The sequence below is a fragment of the Exserohilum turcica genome (assembly GCF_000359705.1).
Source record: "Exserohilum turcica Et28A unplaced genomic scaffold SETTUscaffold_1, whole genome shotgun sequence".
In the NCBI taxonomy this organism is placed as follows: Eukaryota; Fungi; Ascomycota; class Dothideomycetes; order Pleosporales; family Pleosporaceae; genus Exserohilum; species Exserohilum turcicum.
Window position 1 is genome coordinate 475,423 of NW_007359914.1, and position 16,316 is coordinate 491,738.

General features: G+C 41.4%; 3 protein-coding genes across 3 annotated transcripts; 1 reads left to right on the plus strand and 2 right to left on the minus strand.

Moving 5' to 3' along the window:
- Positions 1–11,081: 11,081 nt before the first annotated feature.
- SETTUDRAFT_29854 (uncharacterized protein) lies at positions 11,082–11,587 on the minus strand (the record flags this gene model as incomplete). The annotated part of the gene is made up of 3 exons (XM_008021968.1): positions 11,082–11,278; positions 11,409–11,501; positions 11,551–11,587. 3 exons carry the CDS (start codon positions 11,585–11,587, stop codon positions 11,082–11,084), a joined length of 327 nt encoding a protein of 108 aa, XP_008020159.1.
- A 456-nt stretch (positions 11,588–12,043) lies between these two features.
- Positions 12,044–13,677, minus strand: SETTUDRAFT_18000 (uncharacterized protein; the record flags this gene model as incomplete). Its single annotated transcript, XM_008021840.1, has 2 exons — positions 12,044–13,401; positions 13,455–13,677. 2 exons carry the CDS (start codon positions 13,675–13,677, stop codon positions 12,044–12,046), a joined length of 1,581 nt encoding a protein of 526 aa, XP_008020031.1.
- A 914-nt stretch (positions 13,678–14,591) lies between these two features.
- On the plus strand, positions 14,592–16,278 carry SETTUDRAFT_162065 (uncharacterized protein). Its single transcript, XM_008022390.1, has 2 exons — positions 14,592–15,158; positions 15,215–16,278. Exons 1-2 carry the CDS (start codon positions 14,837–14,839, stop codon positions 15,814–15,816), a joined length of 924 nt encoding a protein of 307 aa, XP_008020581.1. The 5' UTR covers positions 14,592–14,836; the 3' UTR covers positions 15,817–16,278.
- Positions 16,279–16,316: the final 38 nt, after the last annotated feature.

The window sequence follows — 16,316 nt, forward strand, 5'->3', positions numbered from 1 at the left end:
GTTCTTAAACTAGACGTCACTAAGCACCTTGCCTATAAAGATGATAAAAGGTAGTATTTAGTAACCTAACGCGCCTACGCCTTAGATGATAGTAACCTACTTATAGTTGCCTAGCCATGTTGCTTTTGTTCATATCTTTTGAATACTAGTTATAATCAATACCTATAATAAAATCTTGCCTATTATAAAGCTAGTTTTATTAAAGTTGTAGATATTGCTCTCTATAATACCCTACTTCTACCTTATTGCCTAGACTAAGTTAAACTAGCGCTAGATAGCTACTAGGTCCTTATAGGTGGGTTGCTAGTAATTATAAGGACAGCTTTAGCGCGTATAGAGCTTAGCAGTCTGCCTAATAAAGTTATTAACCTAATTCTTACTAATAGAGTTGCTACTACGCTTCTTTAATAGTTTATTAGCTATTGCTTAAACATTAGCCCTTATAGGGGCAAATCTACTCGTAGACTCTTTAAAAATATGTCTAATAATAGCCTCCTCTTCTAACTTATTTAGGCGCTTTAAATTTAATTTATAGTTGCGTTAGGGGCGTTTTCTAGCCTAAAAATTAAATATTATACTTTAATGCACGTTATAGATAGAGGTAGCGCATCTTTAGCTTTAAATACGTTATAATTAGATATTTAAAAGAGTAAGTTAAAGATCTATTTTAAAATAAGTTAATTAATAGTTGTGTTGTTAAGATATAACGCGTTGTAGTATTAACGTTAACGCACTAGTAGGGAGTGACCAACTCTCTTACGTGACTGACTCGCTTAGGAACCACGTTAACTAAACTTCCATGTAGTAAAAAGCTTTAGGCTTATGTATAACGGTGAATTACTTCTTTAGTATTGAATAAGGCTCTACGCTTGTTATTATTATGGTTAATATTTGCTAGCCTGAATAGCTATTTATGGAGAAAATTAAACTACTCAGCATTATCATGTTAGTTATAAGTATTATTAGCTACTATCCTTCAAAAAACTTCTCGCTAAATATATAAATCAAAGTAAAAGTCAGCATTATTAAAAAAGCCTGCTACTATAAAGTAGATAAAAGCTAGACTTTAGGTTCTTATGAAAATAGATAATATAATAATTAAGTAACAGGTAGTTATTTTAGAAACTAGTTATTTAGGTAGTTAGTTAGTTAGTTGATTAGTATTATATGAAGTATATAGAAGTATGAAAATGTAAAAAAAGAATATTATAGAAATTCATTTGATATACTAATCTATAGGGTAATAGTAGTGAGATATTGAGAATTAAAGTTAAAATAACTTTAGTAATGTGATATTACTTGTTTTTCAAAGCTTTATTATAGAAGTTATTATATAATCACTATTTAGCTTTTATAGGCTATTACTAACTTAAAGTTACTTAAGGTAAAAGGTACTTTTATATCATTACTAGCATCTTAGATATACTTACATCTATAATGAGTTGGTACCTATTAGGAATACTGAAAGAAATACAAGGTAGCTTAGTAAAAAGAAAGACATAACGTACTTTACTTGTATAAATAAATAGAAAAATACAAGTAGTAAAAGAATAATATTTTCAGTTAACACTATATAAGTAGAGTTATTATACTACTTCAATAAGCTACTACTTATTCAAGTAGTACACAATAAATTAGAATCAATAGAAAACCTAATAGTAATCGTAGAAAGAGGTAGTAGATAAGTGGTTATTACGTAACTCCTCAAAGAGTACCTATTAAGTTTAAGCTCTAAGCTTAACTAAAAATTAATCAAAAAAAAATTACTTGGTAGTTTTAGTTTTTAAGAATACGGAAGCTTTAGCTGCTAAAAGCTAAGTAATACAGAGGGGTGACACGAAAAAAACGTTACTTAAAAAGTTGTTATTTTAAAACTTTTATATCTAGCTAGAAAAGATAGCTAAAGATAAACACATTGCAGATCTAGAAAGCCAAGATCTCCTAGTTTGGCATAGTGAGCCCACCTTCTGCTTAGTCAGCAGCCTTGAGCGGAGAAAATTTATACAATATAGGAGACTAAAATAAAAAAAATTCCATACATTGTAAAACAATAGTCCTTACTTACAAAGGCTTAGTTTTGAGATATGTGATAGTCTATATATAGAAGATCATGTGACATTTTTTTCTATTTTTAGCAATCCTCTAGAATTAGAGATCAAGTTCTAAAGACACAGTTACTAAATTAAATTCAGTGTATTACTAAGCCTCATTAGTCATAATATACTATATATTTGATTCTTTCTATCGTGAATTTCTGATTTCTTAATTCCTCACTATGGATCCAGAATTCTCAAAATTTCAAGCTGAAGTTGCCCGTTTGTTAAAGGCAAATATAGCCATTAAAATATATCTATTTTACTTAGTAAGCCACCTAAGGCTATTAGAGACGCCATTTATCGATTTAAAAAGAAAAAAAATTAGAAAAGAAAGCTTGAAAGAGTTAGTAGAGGCGGAGTTTCAAAGCTTTCAGAAAGAGATAAAGGATCTATTAATAGAGACTTAACTAGGAGCCCTAAAAAGACAAATCGCCGATTATGAGTTGAAAATGACGTCAATATTTCAACTAGAACTTTACAGCGATTTTCAAAAAGAGAGGGCTATTCTATTAACATTACAAAGAAAAAATCAATTTCAAACAAAAAAAAAGCTAAAAATATATTAAAATACGCTAAGGATATGCTGAAAAATCTATCTAATATTAGATTAGATAGGATGATATTTTCAGATGAGTCAGCAATCCAAAGAGGCCGAGGATATAGAGGAGAATATGTAAGAAAACGCCAAAATAAGCGCCAAGGTCGAGAACAAGTTTCTACAGCCAATAGATGTGAGTTAAAAAAAATCCTAATAGTCTAAAAGTATCTATTTTTAGTCTAATATTTTTTTAATATTTCAATCGATTTTTACCTTGCTTACTAATAGAGTTATAGCTAGAGATATTACTATCCAAGTTTGGGGAGCAACTTGGATAGGTGGTAGATCTAATCTAGTAGTAATTCGGGCTCCAAATTCTTCTCCAAACTTCAATAATCACCAATATATCCGTAAGGTGTTAATACCTTAAGTAAAGCCTAATATAAAACCAGGTAAGTAATATATAAATTTTTATATCAAAGAATTAAACTAGCACACCTAATTAAAGAACTATAAATCCCAATTTCGGATATATTATAGATATAACTAACTACTATCTAGGCTGGAAGCTTCAGCAGAATAACTTCATAATGCATACTACTGAAAACGTTTTCAGCTGTTTTAAAAAAAATTCAATTGAAGTCTTCCCTCATCCACCTTACAGTCCAGATCTAAATCCAATAAAAAATGTGTGGAGTTTACTTAAAAACCATTTATCTAAAAGATCTAGATCCTTTCTAGGCTTAGGTAATAACCAGAAGAGTATAGCGGCTTTTACTAGGGCTATTCTTGAAGAGTGGCAAGCTATTCCACAACAGGATATAGATAGTTGTATTTTATCTCTACCTAGGCGTTGGCAAGCTGCAGTAGAAGCTAAGGGCTGGTACACTAAATATTAGCTTCTATTCTTAGCGAGAAATAAATATACTCTAAAAAATCAGACTCTTCTATATATCACGTGATCTAACTAGTAAAGGTATACTATAACAGTCAGAGCTTGGAGATTAAAGATAGATCTATAATATATATTAGACTTAGACCTTTTCATATAAAAACAATAGAGTAATCTAGATATTCAGTTTAGATTTATTCAAGCTTCTAGTTTGGGGATTTTTGTTCGCTCAGGGCTGCTGACTAAGCAGATAGTAAGTCCACTATGCCAAACTAGTAGATCTTGGCTTTTTAGATCTGCAATCCGTTTATTTTCAGCTATTCTTTCCAGCTATATATTAAAGTTTTAAAATAACAACTTTCTGAGTGACGTTTTTTTCGTGTCACCCCTCTGTATAAAAATTAGGAACGATGTACCTAAAGAAGTACAACAAACTATTATCAAAGAACATTACAACAATCTTGGACACGGACATCTAGGAATCGCTAGGACTATAGAACTAATTCAGCGCAACTACTAATTTAAAGGAATAAAAGACAAAGTTATAGCATACATGGCCAAATGCGTAGAATGCTAAAAGAACAAGCATAGCACGCACGCACTATACGGAGAAATACAAGCCCTAGAACTACCACAAGAACCGTGGGCAGACATCTCTATGGACTTCGTTATAGGACTACTAGCATTAAAGGATCTAACAACTAAGGTTACCTACAACGCGATACTTGTTGTAGTGGATCGCTTTATAAAACAAGCAGAGTATATCCTATTTAGGAACGACTACACAGCAGTAGACTTAGCATACATTATCCACAATAGAATCATCCGACACTACGGAATACTAAAGTTAATCATTAGCGATAGAGACAAGCTATTCACATCCAACTTTTGGACGACACTACTTACAGCAATCAGAACTAAGAGGAAGCTATCGACAGCTTACTATCCACAAACTAACAGACAAACGGAACGAACAAACTAAATAATAAAGACATATCTTAGGATTTACGTTAATTATTAGCAAGACAATTAGGTACAACTACTACCTATAGCATAGATAGCATACAACAACAAAACATCTGAAGCAACAGGCAAAACACCGTTTTACGCCAACCACGGACGACATCCAAACCTCTTTACTAGAACATATCTAAGTCTGAAGACAGAAGCAGCCATTGCAACAGCTGAACAACTTAAGAAAATCTATAAAGAACTACAAGAATCACTTAAATAGGCTCAACGCTAAAGCATTTCCTATTAGAACAAGAAAAGAAAAATAGCACCTTAGCTAAAGAAGGGGGATAAAGTATATCTACTCACAAAAATCCTTCGCACAAAACAACCTAGCAAGGGACTAGACAACGTTAAGATTGGACCATTTTTGATTTCGAAACAAAACGGACTAGTTACATATACACTCGACCTACTAGCCAACGCAAAGATAAACCTAAGATTCTATATACGCCTATTGGAACTAGCAGACCCCAAAACGCTACTATAGAAAACATTCTACTATAAACCTAAGGAAGAAGACGAGTTTAAAGTCAAAAAAATTATGGCACACTAAAACAAAAACAACGAAATAGAATACCTGATTAAGTAGTTAGGATACCTAGACAGCGAGAATATATAGGAACGAGAAACAAACCTCACAAACTGCCGCTAGCGCCTGGCACAGTATCACCAACATCCTATAGAAAAGACCAATCCACAGTAGCCACGCCTAAAGGAGCCTCTAGGTTCACTAACGCAACCTTAGAGTTAAACTCCTCTAACTTCTTAAAGGCCTCTAACTCCTTAACTATAGCTAAACTACAATTAAACATCTCCTGCTCCTTACGACGTAATAATTTCTTTTGTTTTCAAAGCCGCGAAAGCTTCTCCTGCGCCTGCCGCGCACGCGATAAGGCCGCCTCGGCTATATCCTCCTCAACACGAAGACGAGCCTCTTCCTTATCTTCCAACTGCTCCAGACGAGACATTTCCTTATCAATTTTTAAAAAATCGGGTAACGGTTAATTCTCTAGTTCACAACTCGTACAGTTCGCACAAACACAGTTCGCACACTTTTAGTTAAGAGAAGACATCTTGCAAGGCAACCGCTTCCTTAAACAACAAGAACAAGAAATCATAGCGAGGACCCTAGTGGACTCAATGCGGTCAGCAAGACAATAACAGAACTAAGCAGAACAAGAAAGTGGAAGAGAACTCATCAGGAACACGATGCGCACCTAGATAACGCGGGGCAAGCCCAGTTATAGCGCGCCACCACGCCAAACCCTAATCAAGTTAGCGTAACAAACACCACACCCTTAGGACGCGGTGCTTGTTAGACTAAACCTGTTATAGACAGAAGTATCCATCCCTAAGCGTTCCTAGAAACTAAGCGTTCCTAGAAACCTACCGCTCCTAAGAACGAAACGCTCCTAGAAACCCTTAGCTCCTAAAAGGACGGCGCTTGCACGAACGCCACGTTAATAGCAACCCCTTATTTACAACAACCTACCTTTCCTAACACCAACCTACTTCTATAAACACCCTAATTACAACAACTACAAAATCGCAGCAACATACCTCTCCTAAAAACCTAGGCCACACATTGCCTTAAGGACGAGTCATAAGAGGAGGAGGATAGTGTTACGACTAGCCTTAGAATGTGGAGGACATTTCGCCGTTAGATTTGTTTTTAGGTAATCTAAGAGACGGCGGGAATGCAGCAAGAAAAGGAATCACGTGACGAGTCCTATAGATCCTACTTAGCCTTGGCATGCTTTATGCGCTAGGACTTACTAGGACCACGTGACTAGTCCTACCGATCCCTGTAGTCCTACAACCCCTCGTTACTACTAGGACTACTAGGACACTAGGACTACACAAGTATATAGCATTAGGCATTGAGCCCTTATGGCTTAATGTGTTTAACTTAAGTTTTGAGTACAAGTACAATATAGAGAGTTATTCTACTTGCCTAAAGTAACCGTCCTCTTGCACACTGCCGCTCTATCTGCGAAAACCAACTAACAAGAAGATCAATACCAGAAGTCTTATATTACTTACACTTGATCTATACTCCCAACAACTATCTACTAAGAAGTACTAGCCGCCGTACAAGAAGGAAGACAATTGCTCTTTAGCACGCGCAAGGTTGCTATCTCGCTAAGTGACTATACAATTAACTAAGAAGAACGACTCTAATAGCGTGGACGTGTGTAGGTACTAGACTTTAAACTATTACGCACAGGAGTTATCTAAGTAGCTCACCTATCTCTTCCAACTAGACATCCTAGACAAGAAGAGACCTATTAAATTCTTGCATAAGAATAGTACTAGCCTCGCATAAGTAACAACATACGACGCTTTATATAGAACTACGAGCTATGCCGCAAAAGCACTCCCTAGCAGGACAGAAAGTTTGGTTACTTAAAGCCTCTACCTGTGCCTAGCTGTACGTAGCAGCACCTTATAGTTAATTTTATTATAGGCCTTCCTAACTCTCTTAGAAACATAAACTTAATAGTAGTAAAGAACTAATTAGGGAAAGGCGTTGTACTAGTCCTTATAAACAAGATTAAGATAATAGACGTTGCTTAGGCTTTTGTACGAGAAGTTTACCGCCACTATAGCCTTCTATAGTCTATCACGTCTAACCACAGCCCCTAGCTCGCAAGCTAACTATAGGAAAACATCTGTAAGCTGCTAAATATTTAGCAGAATCTCTCTACAGCTTACTACCCATAAATAGATAAGACAATAGAACAAGCTAATAGCGACATAGAAGTAGTTGTATAGATCTTTTGCAACTACAACTAAGACAATTAGGCTTAGCTTTGCCCTCTTCTAAAACTTATACTCAACTCCTGTATAAACGCCTCTATAGGTGTATCCCCCTTCTTTCTCTACTATAGTTACTATAAAACCCTATTTCCCTAAAAAGAAGCTATCTTAGATAACTAAGAAGTAAGCGTAGCAGCTAAAGAGATAGTACGTACAATTAGTAATGCAGCAAACTGGGTAGTTTTAGCGATGTTATACGCCTAACAAGAGCAAGAGAAGTAAGCAAATAAATCTCGAAAACTATCGCCTACTTACAAAGTAGGAGACTAGGTCTAGCTAGACTTACGCAATATACAAATAGCCTAGATAAGTAAAAAGCTAAACTAAAAAAGTAGAAAGTACTAAGTCGCCTGCGTACAGGACCCCTACTAGGTAGAACTTGTAGTGCCTTAGGAGACAAAATCCTTCTACGTAGACAAGCTAATGCTAGCATCTAACAACCTCTTACTATTATAACAAATAGACAATAGCAGCTATGTAGCTATTGTTGTATAACAAGATAGAGAAGAAGAAGAAGACTATTTAGAATAGCTTATATAAGGCATCACAGACAAATAAATGCAAAACAGAGAACTATAATATCTCATTATTTGAAGAGGCTACCTAGAGGGAAGTTAGGAACTAGCTATAGCACTTAAAGACATAAAGGCCCTAGATAAATAGCTCGCCTAAACTTCCTCTATACGAAAACCTAATAGCTAGCTATAAAATAGCTAGAGGCGAAAGCTACTTAATAAGCAATAGAGACTTAGCGCTACCCCTAGAGGCTAAACGATCCCTCTTAGTGCCTAGAAGACAACGCTTAGCTGGCGTACGAACAGACAAACTGTCCCCTCCTCCTGCTAAACAATGGGCGCTATAGTCCTGCTAGATGCAATTGCTATACGCACCCCCCCACTCTCTATTGATAGAGACACAACTAGTAAAGGCTATAAACTCCTTCGCCCTATCTAAGACTAGTGTATAGTTATCGCAAAATGTAGCATTAAGGGCGCTACGTGAATAGACAAAGAAGGCCTTAAGGTATAAGGGTTGGCCACCTAAGATTTAACAGGCATAGAGCGTCGTATAGGCGACAATAGGCGAATAACTGCTAAGGCTAGGACTAAAGGTAGCATTATAGGGCAATAGCCTCCTTAGACAGCAGAACATGTTAAAGACTTAGCAAAGCTTAGGCTACACTAGTTAGCTAATTTAGATATACAATAAGGAAGCAACACTTATAGGAGTAGTAGCAAACACTTAGCAAAACTCTTTAGTAACCTACACGTTAAAAATGTACTAAACCTAGTAGTTATTAAGGTTAACCTATCTAATAATAATAGGCGCTATAGCCTAGATAGCACCTAGTGTTATATAAGTAAGTCACTAATAAGCAACGTTAAAGATCTAAGCAGTTGCTTACTTAATAGTGTTGTTAACTCTTCTATTTATACAGAAACGCAAGGCGTTAACCTAGCTATTAGCCTATATCCCACAATTAGATATTGTATAAGAAGACTTAAGAAAGTGACTATAATAAGAGAAAAGTTAAAGCTAAAGGGGTAGAGGAAACAGCAGTAGGTAGGGGAAGAAGAGTATTTATGCTCGCTAGACAGCGTTTGCTATATAGCACTATTGCCTAACTCTCTCTTACCTTTACTATTTGCCTTTACCTTAACTATACAAGACGCTAAATATGTAATAGCAAACGAACAGAGAGAAAGGAAAAGAAGACTAAAGAATACGCACGTGATATTAGATAAGGTGAGGAAGGGGAGTATTATAAAGGGCTACGCTAGAGAGGTATGACCTACAGGTCACATAGTAGCGAATTACATAACTCTAGTTATATAACTAAATAACGTAGTTAGCTACGTATAAATAAGCTTAAGTAAGGAGGAAGACTAAAGGTCTAAGCGTTTGTACGAGTAACAACTATAAAAGGAGGGCCCTCTAGATAGTTCTTTTCTATATCTTTCTTCTTCTGTATAATAGGTGAATGCATACTCGTTAGTTAGGCCTCTCTCGCCTATAACATATACCTAGTAGCATAAATGCCTTAGATAACTATTACTTACTTTTAGTTCTCTAGCTAGATAAGATTTAGTCTTATATAACGTTCTATATCAGTAATAACCCTTTTTAAGCTAATAACACTTATCTAGAAGCTAGTTTAATTAAAGTTGTAGATATTATCTAGATAAACTCTAAACTAGTTAATTATATCTTATATAAGCTTAAACTATAAGCTGATAACCTTTAAGTCTTCCTAAAGGGCTCTCTAATAGTCCTTTACCTAATTAAAAGCTATCTTAAGCTTCTCTATATAAGTGATAAAGCGCTAAGCCTAGTTTTTACTACTAGGTACCCTACTATAAGCAGCTAGTAATTATTTAGTAATATCTACTACCTTATATAGCTAGGGCGCAAATCCTCACGCGTTAAGGTTAAGAATGTATTATATAATAGTCTAATCTTCTACTATAGTAAGCTTTTAGACTTTAAGTTATATATTAAGTTAATTAGTAATTCTATAAAGCTAATTAGAGAGCCATTAATATTATACGCTATAGGCTACTATAGCACATTATAAGGTCTTAAATTAGCTAGTAGTAAAAGCCTAAAGCGTAAGGTTAATCCTACTTTTTTTATATAATAAGATAGCGTTACGTTGTAAAGACATAATATATTCTTTGTCGTGTTCGCAGTGCCAAGAAAAAGTGGCTAGCTCACTGGTTTGGCCGCCTCACTGGTGTAGTACGTTAAGTTTACTAAAGAATTTTAATGAATTTATATAAACTTAATATTACTTAGTATATATTTGATATTTTGTTATAACTCGTACTTATGATAAGCTTTTTATACTTATTAGTAGCGTGTAAAACTCAATATAAACACAAATAAAACATTTGCTAAATGAATATATAAAAGGCTATAGCTTATATATCTTTTATAAGCTATATATAATGTTTAAGTATATTATATAGAAAAAAATGTATCATATTTAAAAAAAGATTAATGAAATAAAGAACCTAATTTTACTTTCTAAATATATAAATAAATCTAATTAATAAAGTATACAATTTATTACTTAGCTCTTTATAGCTATAGTGTTAGTACTCTTAGTTTCTTACACTACTTAATACTTTTATTTAATATTGAAATCTTAGTCAATCTAATAGCTTAAACTTAATAGCTACCTATTAAGTGTAAGGGGCTCGACCCCGGAGGGTAGTCTTAAGCTCGGGAGCACGATCGGACAGGCCAAGGTAACAAGATTGTATTCGATAGAGAGCTAAGCTCTCGGCTACGTAGCTATCTATATACAATGCTGGTTGCTAGGGTAACAATCGGGCCGGGCAGGTGGAGTAAACGAGGTCGTAGACGAGTATGGGAGGCGAAGGGCGTTCAGCCCGTTACAAAGGGGTTATATAAGGACTCTTTAACTACTACTCTTTCTTTCTATTATTATTATTTAGTGACTAACTACTTTATAAGTTCAATGTAAGTCTACTATATAATAATACTAGATCCTAGCTTTCTGAGTTTTTGCCTTACTTATTATAAGCTATTTTCTTGGCTAAGATATATTAGATTAAAGATTTGCGTTTTTTCTTCTATGTCTTATTACCTATCACTATTCTATAACTCTGAAACACTCATTGAGACAAAAAATAACATATAGATTCTTTTTATTCACTATTGTTAGATTGTGAAAGCTAGAATATAGCCTAGTTCCTTATACACCATATCTAAATTCACGGACTTTCTGCTGGTAGTACCAAGTCGCCAGCACTCCGGTCGCTCCCAACGCAAGCGGCACCGGTGCGCGTCCACCTGTCTTGATGATGCGCGGCACTGCCGAACCCATGAGCATTACACTGTTTCCAAGTGCCAGCTCAGTGCCGTAGTCGAGATTTTGCTTGATGCGGTAGCCTAGGGCAATTAGCTTAGATAGCTGTTTATAGAAAGCGCCCGACAGCGAGCTGTGTGTGAGAGAGAGCGAGAGACAGCGAGAGACTCTTTCAGGGAACTTTCAAACAGACCATGCATGCATAAGACGTACCAGCATAGGCGTAACTCACGCCCAAACCGATACCTGCGACCAGGCTGGGTGTTGAGCGTGTTCGAAAAAAACCTGCCGTTCCTCCGACGGCCACTGTAATTTGTCAGCGCATTCAGGTGCGCTCAACGCTCTCATGACATACACAGGCCTGCTAACGTGAAAGAAGGATGCTCAGCCATTTCTTTAGAAGACTTCCTGAACAAAGGTACAGAATTCAGTGATGGATACCGATGGGACTAGGAAGAAAGTGCGGGCACGGGAAGCTGTTCAGAAACGGCGCAGTCGGTCGAATTACGGACATGCCAAGCCATGACACCATGCAGCCGTCGATTGTTCCACACCATGTTTTTGATGCACCGATTATCATTGTATATACCATTTTAAACAAGCATGGGGTGTGGGGTATCAAAGAAAAGTAACCAAGAAAAGTACAAACTATTACAAATGAAAAGTACACAGTGGGGGAGTAGCATGTGCGGATGTTTCGCAGCTCGCCGTGCCAGAATCCTCGCGACTACATTAGGTGTGCCAGACCTGCACGGTAAACAAACCCGAAAAAGCGCGTTCGATACCATTGCAAAAACCTGAAGGCACTGGGTCCATGACATATTGTTCTGATCAACGGCGTGGCACATTTAAGCCACCACAGAGTGGGTTACACTGTATCGCAAAGAAGGCGGTGCGAAAGCTGAATAATCCGGGGGCATCTCTTCCCTTGTTGCAATACTTGCACTTGGAGTGGCCTCAGATTGCGTAGGAGGTGCTACGCTTCTCGGTGCCAACACGTCGGCTGCTGATCTGAACGCGCTCTGTTCTACACTGCGTGCACGGGCATTCTCAATACCGGTGTCGCTGCCCTCGGCACAAATCTGAATTGGGACTTTGAGATTCAGGTTCGAACTGCTGTGCGTGGAGAATTGCAATGCGAGAGCATAAGTCCGTGAGATGAGGCAGGAATGAAAGGTTGGTATAAAGTTACGTGTGGTAGGCAAGGCGATAGGCACGAGGACCTGGGTCGTATAAAAAGTACCCTGTTTGTAATCCGTGGACGCAGGCAGAATACCCATAGCGAACGCCGCTTCGCTTTGGCTTGCTGTTGAACAGTCGCTGATTCCAGAGTCGCGTCGCATCAGACCCGCTGCAGAGGGGTTGGAGCTAGCGTCATGCTTTTCCCATTGGGCAGAAGCAATGCAAAGGTTGGAGATGGGTACATATTCAGAGTACAGACCTTGAGACAGATCGAATCCCAGTGTCGATCTTGTCGGCAGGCTCTTTCGAGGAGCTGAGGCATAGTAGGTCGACACCTTCAGCTTGGTCGCCAGCGAGCCTAATTTGGGTGGGGCATTGAGCTCTTGAGCTGGGTCGAAGCGTAGTACCAGTTTGGCCATGGCAGTGATTGGTCTGCCCTGAATTGAACGGGCACCGGGAATGACGAGAGGCGGTGGCTGGATGGTCTTGGCTGAAAGTGTTCCAAGCTTTCCCTTGAAAAGTCCCTTTCTAACCGTCTTCTCCTGATGTAGTCTATATTCTGCATTGTGATCGATGTTCTGAGGGGGCTGCTCTGGAAATGCGGGCTTGACGCGGACTTTTTTCATCTTGTCGGCAAGCACCGAGATGCCTTCAGATCGACACAAGTGCGCAATCTTGACTTGGATGGCGTAGGTAATCTTTGACATTTCGGGGGCTAGATCGTCGAGCAATGTACTTCCATAGCCGGCAAGGTCAGCGTCCCCAATGCTGGGAGGAAGCATCAAGTGCATTTCCCGGATGTGGTCAGAGACGACGTCGTGAGAGCAGGCTTTTGGCAGTAATTGCGAGGGGATGGTAAAGGTAAAGGGGAACTTGTAGGCTCTCCCTGCTTCAAAGACTCTTGGATTGGGGAAACTCGATCTGTCTATAGGCTGCCTAAGGGTCAAGAAGCGGTGCTTCGCCTCTGTCCGCCCCGTCATGGTAGGTGTAGACGTCATCCTGTCGACATATACGCGAGTAGTGCCTGGTGAGGTCAGCAGCTGGACACTTGATTCGGACAAGACGCCGTCTATGTACCTGTAAATGCGATATCTATGTCCTCGAAGCGAGTGTCGCGCTGTGCAGTAATTGTTACTGTCCCCTGAAGGGTATCCATGGAGGAATAGCTCATGACAAACTTGGATTGGTGGGCTCCATGTCCGTCGAGGCTGATGTCGATGGCGGGCCGGTCAAGCTGGGCCATGTTGCGGGCCTTGTAGCCTATCTGGCTACCGAGAGCCTGCATCCTGTCGGGATACATGACTGCAGCCGACGGGGCTGAGCAGGAGGGTGTGGTCGAGCGGTGGCACGCGCCTCAAGACAGGCCAGCCCAGATGGACAAGGGCGCAGACGGCAAGAAAAGGCGGGGGAGAGGAGACGGGCAAGGGGCTGGATGTATGGGCATCTTATAGAGTTGGTGGGCATGCGGGCGACGCTGGCTTGACTCACCTCGCCCACGGGCGGCACCATGGGCGATGGGAGGGTTGCAGGCTGCATGCAGATGATGGGCTGTACAGATTGGCCTGCCTTGGCCTCATTCGCGAACAACGGCCTGTATGCCGATGGCGCGACGCGCTAGGCCCGAACGGGGTCCATCAGTTGAGCACTTGCCTGGGAGCCGACGTGCTGTGCTGGATCGAAGACGGGTCTGGAGCAGTGTGGGAGCGCTGCGGTGGCGCTCCAAACAGCCTGGCGGGCGCCCGTCGACGACTGTCGGCCGTTGGGCGGTGCCTTGGGGGGCGTCTGCGTGTTGCGAATACACATGTTCGTGTTGCGAATACACGGCGGGTGGATACGCCGTGTCTGTGTCATTGCAGGCCTGCAAATTTTCAACGTTGCGACCACGACTTACCACTACTGTACTGCTGCCCGCACCCAGCAACCCGAGGGGCCCCGTGCTGCCTTGCTGGAAGAGATTTCTGTCAGCCCGGGGGGTCTGGCCTCGAGCAACGAGAGCCGTGCAGTCCATGTACTCAATGTCTGGGGGGGCTGCTGCTCAAGCGTAGGGCGTGTGTGAGCACCCGTGAAAGGGCGGCGGCCAATCAGCGGCCGGCACATGCCAAGCTAAGCATCGGCGTTGCACTCGACTCCGACACTCTCGACTCCGATGCTCCGACATTCCATTGCATTCCATTCCGACGCCCAACATCATTGCTGTCTGGAGCTGCACCTAGAGCGCGACACCTTCCAACGCCATCCGCCATCTCCCATCTCGCCCTGCGCTCCCGCCCGCGGTACACGTGTCGCATAACATGAAAGCACTATGCCTGTGCCTGTGAGGGGTACAATGATGATCAAGCCCCCCCGCTTACTCACCACGCCTCGCCACTTCGCACGTTGAAAGCGCACGCAGCGCTCAACCCTCCAGTCCGCCACTCGGGCTTTAGCCAGGCAATCACGCCCATAGCCCACGACGCACAATGGCTACAGCCAGCATCTCAGCCAGCGCCGCTCCTGGCGACGACCTGCCCACCCCGCCCGCCTCGTCGGCAGCGCCGTCACAGCACGCATCGCCCCTGCCGCAGCCTCGAAAGCATCCACTGAAGCCTGGCGGCTCAAGAGAGTCCGACTTGATCAGGTACCTCGATCAGGCCATCAACAGAGTCCAAAAGCGTGTCGACAACCGCACGACCCATCGCAAGCTCAGGCCCGCACCTGGCCAAGAGACAGGGTACAGGGCCTTCTGGGAAGTCGCAACGGATCTCGATGGCTTAGTCGACGTCGTGTGGGTGTCCGGGTCCCGTAAGCAGCAACCCTTGCCGTCGGCTGCGCATATTACTAATGTGCCCGACCTTCAGCAAACCTCCAGATCCCCTACTTGCTCAACATGGCCGTGCTTACTGCTGACTTTCTTCCTCTGTTCCCCTCAAACACGCCCTCTGCACAGGCTACCTTCCGCCTTGTCTCCAAACTAGATTATGCCTTTTCCTCGCTGCTCGCTGGCCACGATGCCGCCACGGGTGACTTATTGCCCGGCTTCGATGGTGGCCGCTCAATGACAACCACGGACAAGGTCCGCCTAAAAGGCATTGTGGATCGGACACGGCTCACAGTCGTGCGCGTCATGAGCCGAGACAGTGTGGCCGGAGACGAGCAAGATATTGGCGGGACCCTTGATACAGACACGGACATGGATATGGACACTACACAGGAAGAGGTTGGAGCAGAGCATGGTACCGTAGCCTTTGAAGGCTTTGAAGGCAATACAGACGACGAAGAGGATGACGAGTGGCAAGAGCGCGGCATCGCCAGTGTTTATGAGAAGACTATAGGCGAATTAGGCGACGTTCTCGGTGGTCCCCCAATTGGTATTATTACCGACGATTGGGGCGCCGATGCAACTGAGCACCAGAGGAGCGGCGGTGGTTTCGTCGAGTCCGGGGGTGGTGCCCAGTTATGAAATAGACAATGGCATATGCCACGCCTTTTCTCCCGTCGCAGCTGTGCATTGTCGGGTTGAGGACGTTGTAGGCCCTTTCCCATGCTGCACAGTCTTGACTGCTGTCATCCTGTCTTTTCCTTTGCTTTAGTATCCTCATCTCATGGCCTTTGACACGCCTCAATCTTTTTGCACGTCGTCGGCATTACACGCAGGACCCATTGATGCTCGATCCGAAATTTGCCGCCATCAAGTGGAAAGGCGTGTCGCGCAAGTCCACGGAACCAAGCCGGCCCGTGGTCAGCGGCGGGGACGGGGACGTCGATGGTGCCTTCCCTGAAGAGAAGTGCACGATAGACGACACGCGATACACCCAACCACGCTCAACGCGCCCCATGTGGCATTCCTGTACAGATTGTCGCTGACGCCAAGTTTCCATCTTTTCTCGTCAATCTTATCTTCCGTCAATTACGCAATATTCCCATACTCGAAAACTTTCGTATCCCCTTCCGCAAGCATGC